At 42.2% G+C, this 24,093-nt stretch overlaps 1 protein-coding gene across 1 annotated transcript in view; it reads left to right on the top strand.

Moving 5' to 3' along the window:
- Positions 1 to 1,003: 1,003 nt before the first annotated feature.
- Positions 1,004 to 24,093, top strand: part of LOC139749125 (probable serine carboxypeptidase CPVL) — a gene marked incomplete at its 5' end in the record, with an annotated part of 109,976 nt that continues 86,886 nt past the window's right edge. Inside the window, one exon of the mRNA XM_071662788.1 lies at positions 1,004 to 1,157. Within this exon, the coding sequence (XP_071518889.1) occupies positions 1,004 to 1,157 (154 nt within the window). The remainder of the gene's footprint in view (positions 1,158 to 24,093) is intronic.

Genomic DNA, 24,093 nt, shown 5'->3' on the forward strand with positions numbered 1-24,093 from the left:
TTACTTATTCAATCAAACCACCTCACACCACATATTGTCCTCAAACATCTCATTTCCAACACATCCACCCTCCTGTGCACAACCCTATCTATAGCCCATGCCTCACAACCATATAACATTGTTGGGACCACTATTCCTTCAAATATACCCATTTTTGCTCTCTGAGATAACTTTCTCGCCTTCCACACATTCTTCAATGCTCCCAGAACCTTCGCCCCCTCACCCATCCTGTGACTCACTTCCACTTCCATGGTTCCATCCGCTGCTAAATCCACTCCTAGATATCTAAAACACTTCACTTCCTCCAGTTTTTCTCCATTCAGACTTACCTCTCAGTTGACTTGTCCCTCAATCCTACTGAAGCTAATAATCTTGCTCTTATTCACATTTACTTTCAGCTATCTTCTTTCACACACTTTACCAAACTCAGTCACCAGCTTCTGCAGTTTCTCCCCGAATCAGCCACCAGTGCTGTATCATCAGCAAACAACAACTGACTCACTTCCCAAGCCCTCTAATCGACAGCAGACTGCATACTTGCCTGTCTCTCCAAAACCCTTGCATTCATCTTCCTAACAACCCCATCCATAAACAAATTAAACAACTTTCTAAAAGGGGAACAAGAGAAGAGTGATGAATGTTTAATGATTTTATCGTATATCATTTTAGCCACTGAATCCCAGGGTTTGAGAACTAATGAATCTGTTTTGTTGACTTAGAGATTGAAGCAGTTGCCAATAGCTAGGTATAAGAATAAGTATGAAAGAAGGAGGTTGTCATAGCAGGTGTATACAGGGCTGTAAAATGGATAGTAGGAAAGATAAAAGCAGAAGTAAGGAAAACTTAAAACTTTCCTAAGCCTTCGAAGAGGGAGGTTGTAGTTCTCTGAGCACAGTTTTTAATTCATGATACCTTCAGATTTATGGGATGCTTTAAATTGTTGACTGCTTGCTTGTAGGTAATTCATATTTTCTTATAACAGCTATATTAATTCATATTTTGATTACCAGGGTTCAGCTTTACTAGAAATGATGCTGGCTATGCTAGAAATGAAACTGATGTGGGAAGAGATCTTTATGCTGCTATTGTTCAGTTCTTCATGTTGTTCCCAGAACTGAAGAGCAATGACTTCTATGTTAGTGGAGAATCTTATGCTGGTAAGTATGAGATATATGTGTTACTTTCTTATACTGAGTTCAAAGATATATGAATTTTGGATAACAGTTGAGTTTATAGGGTGTGATTCTTATGGAATAAGTAAACATTTAGTTAATAATTCTCAATGCTACTTCAGAGGACAAACAGACCTAGACTCTGTAGTGTGAGGAAGTGCATTTAGGAAACATTCACATAACTGATGATTTCTTTTAAGAGAATGTACTTTTGCTTTGATAATGATAATCTTTGAAGGAACATTTATATATTGGCAAAGTAGTTACTTGCATTCTTGTTCATAACTTTATTGTACTAAACTGCAGTGTTTAAGAAGATATAGATAATAAGAGTTTTGTACTGTGACAGTGTTATGACCAGTGAGGTTGGGGGTGCTGCTACTGTGAATACGTTCAGAATTGGGGAAAGTTTTCAAGTTTCACTACCTCAAGGGGATACTCCAGTCTTTTAGAGTATCCTGCTTTCTCATGGTGAACTCAGTACTACACCTCTTAAGGGTGGAACTGAAGGGAGAGGTGTTGCCAAACTCCATCAGGGCAATCCTTTCAAATACAGACACCTTAAGTGTGCTGACACTTTCTAGTTTTTTTGGACAATTTTGGAGCTTCTCTGCCTCTGGAAACACTGAGCTGGAGTTGCCCTCTGCCACTGGCCTGTCAAGTGTGAGGCTTAGAAGGCTAAGAAGTGGCACAAGAGTCTACTAGTTATGCCAAGGAGTAAAAGAGCGATTGAGGGTGATGGTGCTGATTGTAAAAGGTGATGACTGGTGAGAGTAAAAGGATGAAGCTTGTGCAGAAGTTTAAAAGTTGTAGCTTGGATATGCTGGAGATTGGGGAAGCTCCTTGGACAAAGCTTGTGGAGTGAAAATGGAAATGATTGATGCAAGGAGGAGTGGTATGGATGGGAATAGGCAAAAATTATTAGGGAAGAGGGAAAGTAGAATGTGCAGTTCTGCTATCTCCAAGAGTGTGGGAGGGTGTTACAGAGTATGGATGGAATGGATCAAGAATAGTGTGGGTGAAAGGAAAGATTGGAATTGTAAAGTATTTGTGGGTATGTGTATATGAGCCTGTGAAAATGAAGACCATACGAGGTAAGGATGAAATGAAGCATTTCTGGAGAAATTTGAATAACTGTATAAATGGTTTTGAGACTGAGAGAAACTTGGGCATAATGGGTGATGTGGCAGCCAACTATGACACCTGCTTAGTGAGCCAACACTTCAGTGGTTGTCAAGTTGCACTCCTCTGACCAGGTATCTGTCTTTTCTTTCTTCCTCATTTTCACATAGACTACTGGCATTCTGTCCTCAAACATACAATCTCTCATTGTCTTATGTAACACTTGACAGCACTTAACTCACACAGCTCATTCTTTGTAACTCTAGATTTTCCTGCAGTGAGCACTATACTAGCCCTGCCTTTTGGCAAAATGGTAGGAGCAGTAGATAGAAGTAGTAGGCAGGAACATTTAGGCAGGAGCATTAGATAGAAATATTAGGTAGAGGTAGTAGGTAGGAGCATAAGATAGAATTAGACAAAAGGAACATTAGGTCAGAGAATCTGCATACACCACCGGAGTTGCCCTCTGCCGTTGGCCTGTTAAAGGTGAGGCAAAAAAGACTAAGAGGTGGCACTGGAATTCAATAGTTATGGAGACTCTATTGCTGTGGCCAGCCCCTTGAGGAAGTTCCAATTGGAACAGGTATCAGAGATGTAGATAGATTGAATGGATGATATGAGATAGTTGATATGAGGAGTGCCAGGATGAAATTAGAATGGAAGTTATCTTGTGGATGTTTGTACTGAAAGGGTTTTATTCCTTGCAAATGCCTTTTTTTCAATATAAGATGATCTACAGGTGTACATGGAGGAGGAATGAAGGAAGAGAAGAGCAAAAGGCTTTTGGTTATGTGGGTGCAGATGAAAGATTGAGAAAAGCTGTGCTAGATGCTGGAGTTATGAGAGGATTCTTTGGAAAGTGACCATTTTGTGGTTCATGTGGGGATGAGGATTAAGGAGAAGTGGAGGTATGATGTAAGGAAGAATGGAGAGGTAAAAGTGTTGGCAAGGAAGAAGATGAATAGAAAAAAATGCAGGGAGGAGTATGAAAGGAAGGTAACAGAAATCTTAGTTGGAAGTGCAGTGAATGTAGGGATGCAATTATGTCTTATTAAGGTGTATAAAATGTGTAGAGAAATACTAGGAAATGTTATAGAATTTATAGTTTGATACACGGTCTTGAGATATAGGAATAAATGCATGGTGGATGGAAGAGATTAGAAATGCTGTGGAAGAGAAGAAAAAGGCATATGGTAGATTACTCAAAAGGAATATATAAGTCGAAGTTCAGTAAAAGAGGAGGGAAGAATATAAAATGTGTAAGTGGGATGTTAAGAAGTTGAGAGGAAAGCAAAGAAAGAGTAGATGAAGATTTTGGAAGAAAGTTGAAAAGTTGAGTGAAAAGTTTCAGTATATTAAGAAATTTTTACTGGAAGGTGGTAAAAACAGAGAGAGGTGTATGTAAGAGTGAGAGTTGATATGTGAAATAAGGAAGAGGAATTGCTGAATCAAAGGAAAGAAGTGAAAGGAAAGTGGAAAGAGTATTTTGAAGAGCTGATGAATAAGGTAGAAGGAGAGGCAAAAGTTGTTGCATGCATGGTTATGGAGGAGGGAAGGAAAAGGATACAAATTCAAGGGCCTATAACAGAAAGGGAAGTAAAAAGGGCAATAATGAGGCTGAAGGTAAGAAAGGCTTCTGGAATGGATGGCATTATGGCTGAAATGCTGAAGTATGATGGCAAAAGGTGGATTTAGTGGATACATCTGATATGTGATTATATATGGAACAAAAGGTTATGCTTAACGATTGGGTGAAAGCTATTATTGTTCTTTATTCAAAGGGAAAGGTGCTAAGGATATCTTCAAGTTTTAAGTCAGGAGAAAAGATATGTTCTTATGTATTTTTGCATGTGGAATCCAAATATGTTTTCAAGATATCTCTGTCACCCATAGTTTTTTGTTCCAGCATACTCTCACATCATTACATACAGTATATATGTGTACCAATGCTCTGTGGAGCTTTTGAAACAAAAAGTTCAACAAACAGCTATTTTAATTGTTTGTGAAGTGCAATAGTATCTTTTTGAAGCACAAGCCTAGATGAATGAACCACCAAGGGCCTGCAGAAATGCGACTGGAAATGGGACATTCAGACAGTGCCCACTCCTTAGTAGCAGGTCTGTGTCAGTTGCAGGCTAGAGCTCAATGTGTAAACAGTGTCTTTTCCACTCTGTTGACAGATTGTGCTGTTTGTGTATTCAAGTGTTATGCAGATATCCCATCCACCATTATAATGCAGAGAAACTGTGCGAATAGTCTGAATTAATTTTACTACATCTGCTGTGAATTGGCATTCATTTTGCAAAAATATTCTTTCGCACCACTTATTGGAGAATGCAGTGGGCATTGCTTTGGTTGTAAAGTGGGTGACCAGGATAAAAGTTGGCCCCTCATATTTGTTGTGTCACATGTGTCAGGCTTCTCAGAGCATGAGCAAAAGGTTCTCGCTGTACACCTTTTGCCATTCTTGTGGTTTGGTGAGAACCCAAAGACCACACTTCAGATTGCTACCTCTACCTGACAAATGTAAATATTATAACATCAGAGTCCAAGCATACTCTTAGGTATCTTAATTTAGCATTTGCTATGGGGCCAGTACATCACAGTCAGGAATTACCTGTGCCAGAGCCTTTAAGAAACATGACACTGAGTGATGATGAGTCTGGTGATGAGAAAGTAGACCAAGTAGAGGACAATATGGATCCAGCTTTTGAAGCAAGCTGTTCTTCAAGTGAACCACATTTGCTGGGTCAAGATCTTATTGATCTTGTTCACGATTTACATTAGTTTAAGAAGCAATCCAAACTCTTGGGTTCCAGGTTAAAGGGCTGGAGTCTTCTCCAGAAGAAAACTAAAGTTTGTTTTTATTGTGATCGCCATGTCATTTTCAAAGAATTTTTCTCACTTGCAGAAGGTCTGGTGGTTTGCAATGATGTTCATTCTGTTATGGAGGGGCTTGGCCATGAATATAACCCGGATGAGTGGCAGTTGTTTATTGACTCATCAAAAGTGAGCTTGAAGGAGTTCTACTCCACAACCGAAATAAGTTCCCCTCTGTTCTTCTAACATTAAGGAATTGTATGATAACATGAAGCTTCTTTTGAAAAAAATTAAATGTGGATACTTTAAGTGGAATGTATGTGGTGACCTAAATGTTGTGGCACTCTTACTCGGGATGCAACTTGGTTACATGAAGTTCTGATGTTTCATCTGTGAATGGAACTGCCAGGACAAGAAAAATCATAATATAAAGAAAGTGCAGCCAAAACAAACATCACTGACTCCATTCAAGAAGAATGTCTTCAGTCTTCCTCTTGTTGATACTGAGAAAATTTATGACTCCTTTGCACATTAAGCTTGGTTTGATGAACTTTGTCAAAGGTGTGGATAAAACTGGCCATGGACTTATATATTCAGGGAATGAATTCCCCAGGATCAGTGATGCAAAAATCAAGGAGGGTATTTTTGTAGGACCACAGATCTGCTTTGAGATGAAGAGTTTCATGAAGAGCTAAGTGAAGTTGAAAAAAGTGAATGGCTTTCATGTAAGAGAGTTTGCAAAAATTTTTTGGGGACTCACAGATGAGAAAACTACTGTGTAAAAGATATCTTGGACTTCATATGAAGCTCTGGGGTGCAATTTAAGTCCAAATAATCACTTTTTGGACTCTTTCTTAGACTTCCCTGGAAAGTCTTAAGGGCAGTCAGTTATGAGCATGGCAAAGATTTCACCAGGACATTTAGGACAGGGAGAATTGGTATCAAGGAAAGTGGATCCCCGCTATATTGGCAGATTATTGCTGGATACTGGAGATAGGGGAGAAAGAGTACTTCCCACGTTTTCCCCGTGTGTCGTAAAAGGCAATTAAAGGGGGCGGGAGTAGGGGACTGGAAACCCCCCTCCTTGTATTTATGTTTCTAAAAAGGGAAACAGAAGAATGAGTCAAATGGGGAGTGTTCATCCTCCTCAAAGGCTCAGGTTGGGGTGTCTGAATGTTTGTGGATGTAACCAAGATGAGAAGAAAGGAGAGATGGGTAGTATGTTTGAGGAAAGAAACGTGAATGATTTGGCTCTGAGTGAAATGAAGCTCAGTGGTAAAGGGGAAGAGTAGTTTGGTAAAGTCTTGGGAGTAAAGTCATGGGTTAGTGAGAGGACAAGAGCTAAGGAAGGAGTAGCACTACTCTTAAAGCAGGAGTTGTGGGATTATGAAATAGAGTGTAAGAAAGTAAATTCTAGATTGATATAGGTAAAACTGAAAGTGGGTGGAGAGAGATGGGTGATTATTGGTGCCTGTGCACCTGGTTATGAGAAGAAGGATCATGAGAAGCAAGTGTTTTGGGAGCAGCTGAGTGAGTGTTTTAGCAGTTTTGATGCATGAGACACGGTTATAGTGATGGGTGATTTAGATATGAAGGGGAGTAATGTGGAAGTTGAGGATATAATTGGTGCACATGGGGGGGTGCAGTTTTGTAAATGGAAACGGTGAAGAGCTTGTTGATTTTTGTGCTGAAAAAAGACAGGTGATTGGGAATACCTGGTTTAAAAAGAGAGATATACATAAGTATACATATGTGAGTAGGAGAGATGGTCAAAGGGCATTATTGGATTACATGTTAATTGATAGGTGTGTAAAAGAGAGACTTTTGGATGTTAACGTGCTGAGAGGGGCAGCTGGAGGGATAGCTGATCCCTATCTTGTAGAGGCGAAGGTGAAGATTTGTAGAGGTTTCCAGAAAAGAAGAGAGAATGTTGGGGAGAGGAGAGTGGTGAGAATAAGTGAGCTTGGAAAGGAGACTTGTTTGAGGAAGTATTTGGAGAGATTGAGTGTAGAATGGCAAAAGGTGACAACAAATGACATGAGGGGAGTAGGTGAGGAATGGGATGTATTTAGGGAAGCAGCTTTGGCTTGCACAAAAGATGCACGTGGCATGAGAAAGGTGGGAGGTGGGTAGATTAGAAAGGGTGTGAGTGGTGGGATGAAGAAGTAAGGTTGTGAGTAAAAGAGAAAAGAGAGGTGCTTGGATGATACTTGCAGGGAAGCAGTGCAGATGACTGGGAGATGTATAAAAGAAAGCTGCAGGAGGTCAAGAGAAAGGTGCAAGAGGTGAAAAAGGAGACAAATGAGAGTTAGGGGTGAGAGTATAATTAAATTTTGATGAGAATAAAAAGATGTTTTAGAAGGAGGTAAATAAATGCATAAGACAAGAGAACAAATAGGAACACAGGTGAAGGGGGCAAGGGGGGAGGTAATAACAAGTAGTGATGAAATGAGAAGGAGATGGAGTGAGTATTTTTGAAGGTTTGTTAAATGTATTTGATGATAGAGTGGCAGATAAAGAGCGTTTTGGTCAGGGTGGTGTGTGAAGTGAGAGGGTCAGGGAGAATGGTTTGATAAAGAGGGAAGAGGTAGTGAAAGCTTTGCAGAAGATGAAATCCCATAAGGCAGCGGCTTTGGATGGCATTGCATTGGAATATATGTTGATTGGTTGGTAAGGATATTCATTGTATTTATGAAACATACATATATGCATGCATAGTGCCATTGTACAAAGGCAAAAGGGATAAAGATGAGTGTTAAAACTACAGAGGCATAAATTTGTTGAGTATTTCCATGAAATTATATGGGTGGGTATTGATTGAGAGGGTCAATGCATGTACGGAGCTTCAGATTGGGGAAGAGCAGTGAGGTTTCAAAAGTGTCAGATGATGTGTGGATCAGGTGTTTACTTTGAAGGATGCATGTGAGAAATACTTAGAAAAACAGATGGATTTATATGTAGCATTTATGGATCTGGAGAATTCATATGATAGGGTTGATAGAGATGGTTTGTGGAAGGTTTTAAGAGTATATGGTGTGGGAGGTAAGTTGCTAGAAGTTGCATGTGCATGAGTAGGGAGAGAGGAGAGTGATTGGTTCCCAGTGAATATTGGTTTGCAGCAGGGGTGTGTGAGTCGCCATGGTTGTTTAATTTGTTTATGTATGGGTTGGTTAGGGTGGTAAATGCAAGAGTTTTGTAGAGAGGGTCGAGTATGCTGTCTGTTGTGGATGAGAGGGCCTGGGAAGTGTCAGTTGTAGTTCACCGATGATACAGCTTTGGTGGCTGATTCGAGTGAGAAACTCCAGAGGTTGGTGTCTGAGTTTGCTTGAGTGTGTGAAAGGAGAAAGCTGAGAGTAAATGGGAATAAGAGCAAGGTTATTAGGTTCAATAGGGATGAGGGACAATTTGATTGGGATTTAAGCTTGAATGGAGAAAAATTGGAGAAAGTGAAGTGTTCTAGACCTCTGGGAGTAGACTTAGCAGCAGATGGAACCATGGAAGTGGAAGTGAGTCACAGGGTGGAGGAGGGGGTGAAGGTTCTGGGAGCGATGAAGAATGTGTGGAAGGAGAGAACGTTGTCTGAGAGCAAATATGGGTATGTTTGAAGGAGTAATAGTAACAACAATGTTATATGGTTGTGAGGTATGTGCTATAGATAGGGTTGTATGGAGGAGGGTGGATGTGTTGGAAATGAAATGTTTGAGGACGATGTGTGGTGTGAAGTGGTTTAACCGAGTAAGTAATGAAAGGATATGAGAGATGTGTGTAAATAAAAAGAGTGTGACTGAGAGAGCAGAAGAAGGTGTGTTGAAGTGGTTTGGACATATGGAGAGATTGAGTGAGGAAAGATTGACGAAGAGGATAAGGTGAAGGGAACAAGAAGTGTCAAAGGTGAAGGGAACAAGAAGTGGGAGACCAAGTTGGAGTTGGAAGGATGGAGCGAAAAAGATTTTGAGTGATCGGGGCCTGAACATACAGGAGGGTGAGAGGTGTGCAAGGAATAGGGTGAATTGGAATGATGTGGTATACCGGGGTCAACGTACTGTCAGTGGATTGCACCAGGGCATGTGAAGCATAGGGTAGAACCATGTAAAAGTATGTGGGGCCTGGATGTGGAAGAGATGTGGTTTAAGTGCATTATACATGACAGCTAGAGACTGATTGTGAATGAATGTGGCCTTTTTTTGTCTGTTTTCCTGACGCTACCTTACTGAAGCAGAGGGTAGTGATGCTATATCCTGTTTGGTGGGGTAGCAATAGGAATGGATGAAGACAAGCAAGCATGAATATGTACATGTGTATATATGTATATGTGTATTTATGTATATGTTGATATGTATATGTATGTATCTATGCATATATGGGCATTTGTGTTTATATATGTGTATGAGTGGATGGGCCATTCTTTCTCTGTTTCCTGGCACTACCTTGCTGATGCAGGAGGCAGCGATTAAGTATAATAATAAAAATAATAATGATAATAGTAATAATAATAATAATATTTTTTTTATCATACTTTGTCGCTGTCTCCCGCATTAGCAAGGTAGTGCAAGGAAACACACGAAAGAATGGCCCAATCCACCCACATACACATGTATATACATACACTTCCACACACACACACACATATACATACCTATACATTTCAATGTTTTATTTATTCATTTATCATACTTTGTCGCTGTCTCCTGCGTTAGCAAGGTAGCGCAAGGAAACAGACAGAAGAATGGCCCAACCCACCAGCATACACATGCATATACGTACACGTCCACACACGCACATATACATACATATACATTTCAACACATAAATATATATGCATTATTTTTTTTTATTATACTTTGTCGCTCTCTCCCATGTTAGCGAGGTACCGCAAGGAAACAAACGAAACAATGGCCCAACCCACCCACATACACATGTATATACGTACATGTGCTATGTGTGGACATGTATATACATACATGTCCACACAGCACATATACATATCTATACATCTCAACATATACATATATATACTCACACAGACATATACATATATACACATGTACATAATTTATACTGTCTGCCCTTATTTATTCCCGTTGCCACCCCGCCACACATTACATAACAACCCCTCCCTCGCATGAGCAAGAGGTAGCGCTAGGAAAAGACAACAAAAGCCACATTCGTTCACTCTCAGTCTCTAGCTGTCATGTATAATGCACCGAAACCACAGCTCCCTTTCCACATCCAGGCCCCACAAAACTTTCCATGGTTTACCCCAGACGCTTCACATGCCCTGGTTCAATCCATTGACAGCACGTCGACCCCGGTATACCACATCGTTCCAGTTCACTCTATTCCTTGCACTCCTTTCACCGTCCTGCATGTTCAGGCCCCGATCACTCAAAATCTTTTTCATCCATCTTTTCACCTGCAATTTGGTCTCCCACTTCTCCTCATTCCCTCCACCTCTGACACATATATCCTCTTGGTCAATCTTTCCTCACTCATTCTCTCCATGTGACCAAACCATTTCAAAACACCCTCTTCTGCTCTCTCAACCACACTCTTTTTATTACCACACATCTCTCTTACCTTTCATTACTTACTCGATCAAACCACCTCACACCACATATTGTCCTCAAACATCTCATTTCAAACACATCCACCCTCCTGCGCACAACTCTATCTATAGCCCACGCCTCGCAACCATAGAACATTGTTGGAACCACTGTTCCTTCAAACATACCCATTTTTGCTTTCCAAGATAACATTCTTGACTTCCACACATTTTTCAATGCTTCCAGAATTTTTGCCCCCTCCCCCACCCAATGACTCACTTCCGCTTCCATGGTTCCATCCGCTGCCAGATCCACTCCCAGATATCTAAAACACTTAACTTCCTCCAGTTTTTCTCCATTCAAACTTATCTCCCAGTCGATTTGTCCCTCAACCCTACTGTACCTAATAACCTTGCTCTTATTCACATTCACTTTCAGGTTTTTTTCTTTCACACACTTTACCAAACTCAGTCACCAGCTTTTGCAGTTTCTCACCGGAATCAGCCACCAGCGCTGTACCATCAGCGAACAATAACTGACTCACTTCCCAAGCCCTCTCATCCACAACAGACTGCATACTTGCCCCTCTCTCCAAAACTCTTGCATTCACCTCCCAAACAACCCCATCCATAAACAAATTAAATAACCTAGGAGACATCACGCACCCCTGCTGCAAACCGACATTCACTGGGGACCTATCACTTTCCTGTCTTCCTTCTCGTACACATGCCTTACATCCTTGATAAAATCTTTTCTCTTCTTCCAGCAAATTGCCACCCACACCATATATTCTTAATACCTTCCACAGAGCATGTCTATCAACTCTATCATATGCCTTCTCCAGATCCATAAATGCTACATACAAATCCATTTGTTTTTCTAAATATTTCTCACATACATTCTTCAAAGCAAACACCTGATCCTCACATCCTCTACCACTTCTGAAACCACACTGCTCTTACCCAATCTGATGCTGTGTATATGCCTTCACCCTCTCAGTCAGTACCCTCCCATATAATTCCCCAGGAATACTCAACAAACTTATACCTCTGTAATTTGAACACTCACCTTTATGCCCTTTGCCTTCATACAATGGCACTATGCATGCATTCTGCCAATCCTCAGGCACTTCACCATGAGCCATACATAGATTGAATTACCTCACCAACCAGTCAACAACACGGTCACCCCCTATTTTGATAAATTCCACTGCAATACATCCAAACCCGCCGCCTTGCTGGCTTTCATCTTCCGTAAAGCTTTCACTACCTCTTTTTTGTTTACCAAACCATTCTCCCTGACCCTATCACTTCGCACACTACCTCGACCAAAACACTCTATATCTGCCACTCTGTCATCTTACACATTCAACAAACCTTCAAAATACTCACTCCATCTCCTCACATCACCTTTACTTGTTATTACCTCTTTATTACCTCTCCCTTCACTGATGTTCCCTTGTCTTATGCACTTTACTTACCTCCTTCCAAAACATCTTTTTTATTCTCCCTGAAATTTAATGCTACTCTCTAACCCCAACCCACCCACATACACATGTAATTACTTACACATCCACACACGCAAATATACATACCTATACATCTCAACGTATACATATATATACACACACAGACATATACATATATACACATGTACATAATTCAAACTGTCCGCCTTTATTCATTCCCATCGCGACCCCTGCGACACATGAAATAACAACCCCCTCCCCCCTCATGTGCACGAGGTAGCGCTAGGAAGAGCCAACAAAGGCCACATTCATTCACACTCAGTCTCTAGTTGTCATGTAATAATGCAACAAAACCATGGCTCCTTTTCCACATCCTGGCCCCACAGAACTTTCCATGGTTTACCCCAGAATACCACATTGTTCCAATTCACTCTATTCCTCGCATGCCTTTCACCCTCCTGCATGTTCAGGCCCCGATCACTCAAAATCTTTTTCACTCCATCTTTTCACCTGCAATTTGGTCTCCCACTTCTCCTCGTTCTCTCCACCTCTGACACATATATCCTCTTGGTCAATCTTTCCTCACTCATTCTCTCCATGTGACCAAATCATTTCAAAACACGCTCTTTTGCTGTCTCAACCACACTCTTTTTATTACCACACATCTCTCTTACCCTATTCTTACTTACTCGGTCAAACCACCTCACACCACATATTGTCCTCAAACATCTCATTTCCAGCACATCCACCCTCTTCCGCACAACTCTATCTATAGCCCATGCCTCGCAACCATATAATATTGTTGGAACCACTATTCCTTCAAACATACCCATTTTTGCTTTCCGAGATAATGTTCTCAACTTTCACACATTCTTCAACACTCCCAGAATTTTCTCCCCCTCCCCCACCTTATAATTCACTTCTGCTTCCATGGTTCCATCCACTGCCAAATCCACTCCCAGATATCTAAAACACTTCACTTCCTCCAGTTTTTCTCCATTCAGACTTACCTCCCAATTGACTTGGCTCTCAACCATATTGTACCTAATAACCTTGCTCTTACTCACATTTACTCTCAGCTTTCTTCTTTCACACACTTTACCAAACTCAGTCACCAGCTTCTGCAGTTTCTCACACGAATCAGCCACCAGCGCTATATCATCAGCGAACAACAATAGACTCACTTTCCAAGCTCTCTAATCCACAACAGACTGCATACTTGCCCCTCTTTCCAAAACTCTTGCATTCACCTCCCTAACAACCTCATCCATAGACAAATTAAACAACCATGGATACATCACACACCCCTGCCGCAAACCAACACTCACTGAGAACCAATCACTTTCCTCTCTTCCTACACGTACACAAGCCTTACATCCTCGATAAAAACTTTTCATTGCTTCTAACAACTTGTCCCCCACACCACATATTCTTAATACCTTCCACAGAGCATCTCTATCAACTCTATCATATGCCTTCTCCAGATCCATATATGCTACATACAAATCCATTTGCTTTTCTAAGTATTTCTCACATACATTCTTCAAACCACACATCCTCTACCACTTCTGAAACCACACTGCTTTTCCCCAATCTGATGCTCTGTACATGCCTTCACCCTCTCAATCAATACCCTCCCATATGATTTACCAGGAATACTCAACAATCTTATACCTCTGTAATTTGAGCACTTACTTTTATCCCCTTTGCCTTTGTACAATAGCACTATGCAAGCATTCCTCCAGTCCTCAGGCACCTCACCATGAGTCATACATACATTAAATAATATTACCAACCAGTCAACAATGCAGTTACCCCCCTTTTTTAATAGGTTCCACTGCAATACCATCCAAACCTGCTGCCTTACCAGCTTTCATCTTCCACAAAGCTTTTACTACCTCTTCTCTGTTTACCAAATCCTTCTCCCTAACCCTCTCACTTTGCACACCACCTCGACCAAAACACCCTATATCTGCCACTCTGTCATCAAACACATTCAACAAACCTTCAAAATACTCACTACATCTCCTTCTCACATCACCACTACTTATCACTTCCCCATTAGCCCCCTTCTCTAAAGTTCCCATTTGTTCCCTTGTCTTACTCACTTTATTTACCTCCTTCCAAAACATCTTTTTATCCTCCCTAAAATTTAATGATACTCTCTCACCCCAACTCTCATTTGCCCTCTTTTTCACCTCTTGCACCTTTCTCTTGACCTCCTGCCTCTTTCTTTTATACATCTCCCAGTCATTTGCATTATTTCCCTGTTAAAAATCATCCAAATGCCTCTCTCTTCTCTTTCACTAATAATCTTACTTCTTCATCCCACCACTCTTTACCCTTTCTAATCTGCCCACTTCCCACGCTTCTCATGCCACAAGCATCTTTTGCGCAAGCCATCAGTGCTTCCCTAAATACATCCCATTCCTCCCCCACTCCCCTTACATCCTTTGTTCTCACCTTTTTCCATTCTGTACTCAGTCCTTCCTGGTACTTCCTCACACAAGTCTCCTTCCCAAGCTCACTTACTCTAACCACTCTCTTCACTCCAACATTCTGTCTTCTTTTCTGAAAACCTCTACAAATCCTCACCTTTGCCTCCACAAGATAATGATCAGACATCCCTCCAGTTGCACCTCTCAGCACATTAACATCCAAAAGTCTCTCTTTTGTGCGCCTATCAATTAACATATAATCCAATAACGCTCTCTGGCCATCTCTCCTACTTACATACATATACTTACGTATATCTCTCTTTTTAAACCAGGTATTCCCAATCACCAGTCCTTTTTCAGCACATAAATCTACAAGCTCTTAACCATTTCCATTTACAACACTGAACACCCCATGTTCACCAATTATTCTCTCAACTGCCACATTACTCACCTTTGCATTCAAATCACCCACCACTATAACCCGGTCTCGTGCATCAAAACTACTATCACACTCACTCAACTGCTCCCAAAACACTTGCCTCTCATGATCTTTCTTCTCATGCCCAGATGCATATGCACCAATAATCGTCCATCTCTCTCCATCCACTTTCAGTTTTACCGATATCAATCTAGAGCTTACTTTCTTACACTCTATTACATACTCCCACCACTCCTGTTTCAGAAGTAGTGCTACTCCTTCCCTTGCTCTTGTTCTCTCACTAACCCATGACTTTACTCCCAAGACATTCCCAAACCACTCTTCCCCTTTACCCTTAAGCTTTGTTTCACTCAGAGCCAAAACATCCAGGTTCCTTTCGTCAAACATACTACCTATCTCTCCTTTTTTCTCATCTTGGTTACATCCACACACATTTAGACACTCCAATCTGAGCCTTGGAGGAGGATGAGCACTCCCCGCGTGACTCCTTCTTCTGTTTCCCCTTTTATAAAATTGAAATACAAGGAGGGGAGGGTTTCCTGCCCCTTGCTTCTGTCCCCTTTAGTCGCCCTCTACGACACGTGAGGAATGCGTGTAAAGTATTCTTTCTCCCCTATTCCCAGGGATATATATGTTCACAGACATATGCATATATACACATGTACATAAATGATACTTGCTGCCTTCATTCATTCCTGTCGCCACCCCGCCACACATGGAATGACATCCCCTTACCCCCCTGCATGCACGTAAGGTAGTGCCAGGAAAAGAGAACAAAGGCCACATTGGTTCACACTCAGTCTCTAGCTGTCATGTATAATGCACTAAAACCACAGCTCCCTTTCAACATCCAGGCCTCACAAAACCTTCCACGGTTTACCCCAGGTGCTTTACATGCCCTGGTTCAATCCATTAAGAGCATGTAGAGCCCGATATTGTTGATTGGTTGGCAAGATTATTTAATGTATTTATGACTCCTGGTGAGGTGCCTGAGGATTAGCAGAATGCTTGCATAGTGCCATTATGCAAAGGCAAAGGGGATAAAAGTGAGTGCTCAGATTACATAATGTAAGTTTGTGGCAGGGGTGTGTGATGTCTCCATGGTTGTTTAATTTGTTTATGGATGGGGTTGTTAGGGAGGTGAATGCAAGAGTTTTGGGAAGAGGGGCAAGTGTGTAGTCTGGTGTGGATAAGAGAGCTTGGTAAGTGAGTCAGTTGTTGTTCGCTGATGATACAGCGCTGGTGGCTGATTCATGTAAGAAACTGCAGAAGCTGGTGACTGAGTCTGGTATAGTGTGTGAAAGAAGAAAGCTGAGAGTAAATGAAAATAAGAGCAAGGGTATTAGGTACAGTAGGGTTGAGGGACAAGTCAATTGGGAGGTAAGTTTTAATGGAGAAAAAGTGGAGGAAGTGAAGTGTTTTAGATATCTGGGAGTGGATTTGTCAGCGGATGGATCCATGGAAGCGGAAGTGAATCATAGGGTGAGGGAGGGGGCGAAAGTTCTGGGAGCATTGAAGAATGTTTGGAAGTCGAGAACATTATCTTGGAAAGCAAAAATGGGTATGTTTGAAGGAATAGTGGTTCCAACAGTGTTATATGGTTGCATGGTGTGGGCTATAGATAGAGTTGTGCGCAGGAGGGTGGATGTGCTGGAAATGAGATGTTTGAGGACAATATTTGGTGTGAGGTGGTTTGATCGAGTAAGTAAGAATAGGGTAAGAGAGATGTGTGGTAAGAAAAAGAGTGTGGTTGAGAGAGCAGAAGAGGGTGTCTTGAAATGGTTTGGTCACATTGAGAGAATGAGTGAGGAAAGATTGACCAAGAGGATATATGTGTCAGAGGTGGAGGGAACGAGGAGAAGTGGGAGACCAAATTAGAGGTGGAAAGATGGAGTGGAAAAGATTTTGAGTGATCGGGGCCTGAACATGCTGGAGGGTGAAAGGCATGCAAGGAATAGAGTGAATTGGAACAATGTGGTATACCGGCGTCGACGTGCTGTCAGTGGATTGAATCAGGGCATGTGAAGCGTCTGGGGTAAACCATGGAAAGTTCTGTGGGGCCAGGATGTGGAAAGGGAGCTGTGGTTTCAGTGCATTATTACATGACAGCTAGAGACTGAGTGTGAACGAATGTGGCTTTTGTTGTCTTTTCCTAGCACTACCTCGTGCACATGAGGGGGGAGGGGGTTGTTATTTCATGTGTGGCGGGGTGGCGATGGGAATGAATAAAGGCAGACAGTATGAATTATGTACATGTGTATATATGTACATGTTTATGTGTTTATATATATGTATACGTTGAGATGTATAGGTATGTATATTTTTGTGTGTGGACGTGTATGTATATACATGTGTATGTGGGTGGGTTGGGCCATTCTTTCGTCTGTCTCCTTGCGGTACCTCGCTAACCCAGGCGACAGCGACAAAGTAAATATAGATATTTATGTATGTATATATATATATATATATATCCTTCCACCTCCAATTTGGTCTCCCACTTCTCCTCGTTCCCTACACCTCTGAACCATATATCCTCTTTCTCAATCTTTCCTCACTCTTTCTCTTCATGTTACCAAACCATTTCAATACACCCTCTTTTGCTCTCTCATCCACACTTGTCTTATTACCACACATCTGTTTTACCCTTTCATTACTTACTCGATCAAACCACCTCACACCACATACTCTCCTCAAACATCTTATTTCCAACACATCCACCCTTCTCTGCACAACTGTTTCTATAGCCCACGCCTTGCATGCTTATAACATTATTAGAACCACTATTCCTTCAGACATACCCATTTATGCTCTCCGAGATTATGTTCTCACCTTCCACACATTCTTTAACGCTCCCAGAACTTTCACCCCCTCCCCCACCCTGTGACTCACTTCTGCTTCCATGGTTCCATCCACTGCCGAATCCACTCCCAGATATCTAAAACTCTTCTTCCTCCAATTTTTCTCCATTCAAATGTACCTCCCAGTTGACTTCTACCTCAACCCTACTGTACTTAATAACCTTGCTCTTCACATTTATTCTCAGCTTTCTTCATTCACACTTCTTACGAAACTCAGTTAACAGCTTCTGCAGTTTCTCACCCGAATCAGTCACCATCGCTATATCATCAGTGAACATCAAGTGACTCACTTCCCAAGCCCTCTCATCCACAACAGACTGCATACTTGTCCCTCTCTCCAAAACTCTTGCATTCGCCTGCCTAACAACTCTATCCATAAGAAAATTAAACAGCCATGGAGACAACATGCACCCCTTCCGCAAACCGACATTCACTGAGAATCAGTCACTTTCCTTTCTTCTACTCGTACACATGCCTTACGTCCTCAATAAAAACTCTTCACTGCTTCTAGCAACTTGCCTTGCCTCCCACACCATATACTCTTAATGCCTTCCACAGAGCCTTCTCCAGATCCATAAATGCTACTACGTACAAATCCATTTGTTTTTGTAAGTATTTCTCACATACATTCTTCAAAGCAAACACCTGATCCACACATCCTCTACCACTTCTGAAACCACACTGCTCTTCCCCAGTCTGATGCTCTGTACATACCTTCACCCTATCAATCAGTAACCTTCCATATAATTTCTCAGGAATACTCAGCAAACCTATTTTATTTTTTTTATTATACTTTGTCGCTGTCTCCCGCGTTTGCGAGGTAGCGCAAGGAAACAGACGAAAGAAATGGCCCAACCCACCCCCATACACATGTATATACATACGTCCACACACGCAAATATACACACCTACACAGCTTTCCATGGTTTACCCCAGACGCTTCACATGCCTTGATTCAATCCACTGACAGCACGTCAACCCCGGTATACCACATCGCTCCAATTCACTCTATTCCTTGCCCTCCTTTCACCCTCCTGCATGTTCAGGCCCCGATCACACAAAATCTTTTTCACTCCATCTTTCCACCTCCAATTTGGTCTCCCTCTTCTCCTCGTTCCCTCCACCTCCGACACATATATCCTCTTGGTCAATCTTTCCTCACTCATTCTCTCCATGTGCCCAAACCACTTCAAAACACCCTCTTCTGCTCTCTCAACCACGCTCTTTTTATTTCCACACATCTCTCTTACCCTTACGTTACTCACTCGATCAAACCACCTCACACCACACATTGTCCTCAAACATCTCATTTCCAGCACATCCATCCTCCTGCGCACTACTCTATCCATAGCCCACGCCTCGCAACCATACAACATTGTTGGAACCACTATTCCTTCAAACATACCCATTTTTGCTTTCCGAGATAATGTTCTCGACTTCCACACATTCTTCAAGGCCCCCAGAATTTTCGCCCCCTCCCCCACCCTATGATCCACTTCCGCTTCCATGGTTCCATCCGCTGCCAGATCCACTCCCAGATATCTAAAACACTTCAGTTCCTCCAGTTTTTCTCCATTCAAACTCACCTCCCAATTGACTTGACCCTCAACCCTACTGTACCTAATAACCTTGCTCTTATTCACATTTACTCTTAACTTTCTTCTTCCACACACTTTACCAAACTCAGTCACCAGCTTCTGCAGTTTCTCACATGAATCAGCCACCAGCGCTGTATCATCAGCGAACAACAACTGACTCACTTCCCAAGCTCTCTCATCCCCAACAGACTTCATACTTGCCCCTCTTTCCAAAACTCTTGCATTTACCTCCCTAACAACCCCATCCATAAACAAATTAAACAACCATGGAGACATCACACACCCCTGCCGCAAACCTACATTCACTGAGAACCAATCACTTTCCTCTCTTCCTACACGTACACATGCCTTACATCCTCGATAAAAACTTTTCACTGCTTCTAACAACTTGCCTCCCACACCATATATTCTTAATACCTTCCACAGAGCATCTCTATCAACTCTATCATATGCCTTCTCCAGATCCATAAATGCTACATACAAATCCATTTGCTTTTCTAAGTATTTCTCACATACATTCTTCAAAGCAAACACCTGATCCACACATCCTCTACCACTTCTGAAACCACACTGCTCTTCCCCAATCTGATGCTCTGTACATGCCTTCACCCTCTCAATCAATACCCTCCCATATACTTTACCAGGAATACTCAACAAACTTATACCTCTGTAATTTGAGCACTCACTCTTATCCCCTTTGCCTTTGTACAATGGCACTATGCACGCATTCCGCCAATCCTCAGGCACCTCACCATGAGTCATACATATATTAAATAACCTTACCAACCAGTCAACAATACAGTCACCCCCTTTTTTAATAAATTCCACTGCAATACCATCCAAACCTGCTGCCTTGCCGGCTTTCATCTTCCGCAAAACTTTCACTACCTCTTCTCTGTTTACCAAATCATTTTCCCTAACCCTCTCACTTTGCACAGCACCTCGACCAAAACATCCTATATCTGCCACTCTATCATCAAACACATTCAACAAACCTTCAAAATACTCACTCCATCTCCTTCTCACATCACCACTACTTGTTATCACCTCCCCATTTGCGCCCTTCACTGAAGTTCCCATTTGCTCCCTTGTCTTACGCACTTTATTTACCTCCTTCCAGAACATCTTTTTATTCTCCCTAAAATTTAATGATACTCTCTCACCCCAACTCTCATTTTCCCTCTTTTTCACCTCTTGCACCTTTCTCTTGACCTCCTGCCTCTTTCTTTTATACATCTCCTGCTCATTTCCATTATTTCCATGCAAAAATCGTTCAAATGCCTCTCTCTTCTCTTTCACTGATAATCTTACTTCTTCATCCCACCACTCACTACCCTTTCTAATCTGCCCACCTCCCACGCTTCTCATGCCACAAGCATCTTTTGCGCAGGCCATCACTGCTTCTCAAAATACATCCCATTCCTCCCCCACTCCCCTTACGTCCTTTGTTCTCACCTTTTTCCATTCTGTACTCAGTCTCTCCTGGTACTTCCTCACACAAGTGTCCTTCCCAAGCTTACCTACTATCTCCACTCTCTTCACCCCAACATTCTCTCTTCTTTTCTGAAAACCTCTACAAATCTTCACCTTTGCCAGCACAAGATAGTGATCTGACATTCCTCCAGTTGCACCTCTCAGCACATTACCATCCAAAAGTCTCTCTTTCACGCGCCTATCAATTAACATGTAATCCAGTAATACTCTCAGCGAACAACAACTGACTCACTTCCCAAGCTCTCTCATCCACAACAGACTGCAAACTTGCCCCTCTTTCCAAAACTCTTGCATTCACCTCCCTAACAACCCCATCCATAAACAAATTAAACAACCATGGAGACATCACTCACCCCTGCTGCAAACCAACATTCACTGAGAACCAATCACTTTCCTCTCTTCCTACACGTACACATGCCTTACATCCTCGATAAAAACTTTTCACTGCTTCTAACAACTTACCTCCCATATATATATGGTTTTGGACAATCACATGTTTACCAAATGGCGTCCTTGCTTCGTCTCTTTGATGTATATCAACTGACTATATTTCTCTCTTGTGTCTCCCCTGATGATGTGATTATTACACAAAAGTGCACTTGGGAACTTTTCGTGTTTCATTTTCCCCGTGGACTCGTAGGAATATATATTATTTATTTATTTTGCTTTGTCGCTGTCTCCTGCGTTAGCGAGGTAGCGCAAGGAAACAGACGAAAGAATGGCCAACCCGCCCACATACACATGTATATACATACACGTCCACACACGCAAATATACATACCTATACATCTCAATGTCACATATATATACACACACAGACATATACATATATACACATGTACATAATTCATACTGTCTGCCTTTATTTGTTCCCATCGCCACCCCACCACACATGGAATAACAACCCCCTCCCCCCTCATGTGTGCGAGGTAGCGCTAGGAAAATGCCACCAGAGTCCCCATTCGTTCACACTCAGTCTCTAGCTGTCATGTGAAGTGTTTTAGATATCTGGGAGTGGATCTGGCAGCGGATGGAACCATGGAAGCGGAAGTGGATCATAGGGTGGGGGAGGGGGCGAAAATTCTGGGAGCCATGAAGAATGTGTGGAAGTCGAGAACATTATCTCGGAAAGCAAAAATGGGTATGTTTGAAGGAATAGTGGTTCCAACAATGTTGTATGGTTGCGAGGCGTGGGCTATGGATAGAGTTGTGCACAGGAGGATGGATGTGCTGGAAATGAGATGTTTGAGGACAATGTGTGGTGTGAGGTGGTTTGATCGAGTAAGTAACGTAAGGGTAAGAGAGATGTGTGGAAATAAAAAGAGCGTGGTTGAGAGAGCAGAAGAGGGTGTTTTGAAATGGTTTGGGCACATGGAGAGAATGAGTGAGGAAAGATTGACCAAGAGGATATATGTGTCGGAGGTGGAGGGAACGAGGAGAAGAGGGAGACCAAATTGGAGGTGGAAAGATGGAGTGAAAAAGATTTTGTGTGATCGGGGCCTGAACATGCAGGAGGGTGAAAGGAGGGCAAGGAATAGAGTGAATTGGAGCGAAGTGGTATACCGGGGTTGATGTGCTGTCAGTGGATTGAATCAGGGCATGTGAAGCGTCTGGGGTAAACCATGGAAAGCTGTGTAGGTATGTATATTTGCGTGTGTGGACGTATGTATATACATGTGTATGGGGGTGGGTTGGGCCATTTGTTTCGTCTGTTTCCTTGCGCTACCTCGCAAACGCGGGAGACCAACAAAGCAAAAATATATATATATATATATATATATATATATATATATATTTTTCATACTATTCGCCATTTCCCGCGATAGCGAGGTAGCGTTAAGAACAGAGGACTGGTCCTTTGAGGGAATATCTTCACCTGGCACCCTTCTCTGTTCCTTCTTTTGGAAAATTAAAAAAAAACGAGAGGGGAGGATTTCCAGCCCCCCGCTCCCTTCCCTTTTAGTCGCCTTCTACGACACGCAGGGAATACGTGGGAAGTATTCTTTCTCCCCTATCCCCAGGGATAATATATATATAGACCAATTTGGAGGTAGAAGGATGGGATGAAAAAGATTTTAGTGAATAGGGCCTGAACATACAGGAGGGTGAACGGCGTGCAAGGAATAGAGTGAACTGGAATGATGTGTTATACCGGGGTCAACATGCTGTCAATGTATTGAACCAGGGCATATGAAGCATCTGGGGTAAACCATGAAAAGTTTTGTGGGGCCAGTGCTATCAGTGCATTGCACATGACAGCTAGAGACTGAGTATGAACAAATGTGGCCTTCGTTGTCTTTTCCTAGCGCTACTTTGCACGCCTGCATGGGGGGGAGGGTGGGTGTCATTTCATGATTGTGGTTTCGGTGCATTATTACATGACAGCTAGAGACTGAGTGTGAACGAATGTGGCCTTTGTTGTCTCTTCCTAGCGTTACCTAGTGCACATGCGGGGGAAGGGGATTGTTATTTCATGTGTGGCGGGGTGGCGATGGGAATGAATAAAGGCAGACAGTATGAATTATGTACACGTGTATATATGTATACGTCTATGTGTGTATATATATGTATACGTTGAGATGTTTTTTTTTTTTGCCGCTGTCTCCTGCGTTTGCGAGGTAGCGCAAGGAAACAGACGAAAGAAATGGCCCAACCCACCCCATACACATGTATATACATACGTCCACACACGCAAATATACATACCTACACAGCTTTCCATAGTTTACCCCAGACGCTTCACATGCCCCGATTCAATCCACTGACAGCACGTCAACCCCGGTATACCACATCGCTCCAATTCACTCTATTCCTTGCCCTCCTTTCACCCTCCTGCATGTTCAGGCCCCGATCACACAAAATCTTTTTCACTCCATCTTTCCACCTCCAATTTGGTCTCCCTCTTCTCCTCGTTCCCTCCACCTCCGACACATATATCCTCTTGGTCAATCTTTCCTCACTCATTCTCTCCATGTGCCCAAACCATTTCAAAACACCCTCTTCTGCTCTCTCAACCACGCTCTTTTTATTTCCACACATCTCTCTTACCCTTACGTTACTTACTCGATCAAACCACCTCACACCACACATTGTCCTCAAACATCTCATTTCCAGCACATCCATCCTCCTGCGCACAACTCTA

Source organism: Panulirus ornatus, chromosome 1, assembly GCF_036320965.1.
Source record: "Panulirus ornatus isolate Po-2019 chromosome 1, ASM3632096v1, whole genome shotgun sequence".
NCBI classification, from domain to species: domain Eukaryota; kingdom Metazoa; phylum Arthropoda; class Malacostraca; order Decapoda; family Palinuridae; genus Panulirus; species Panulirus ornatus.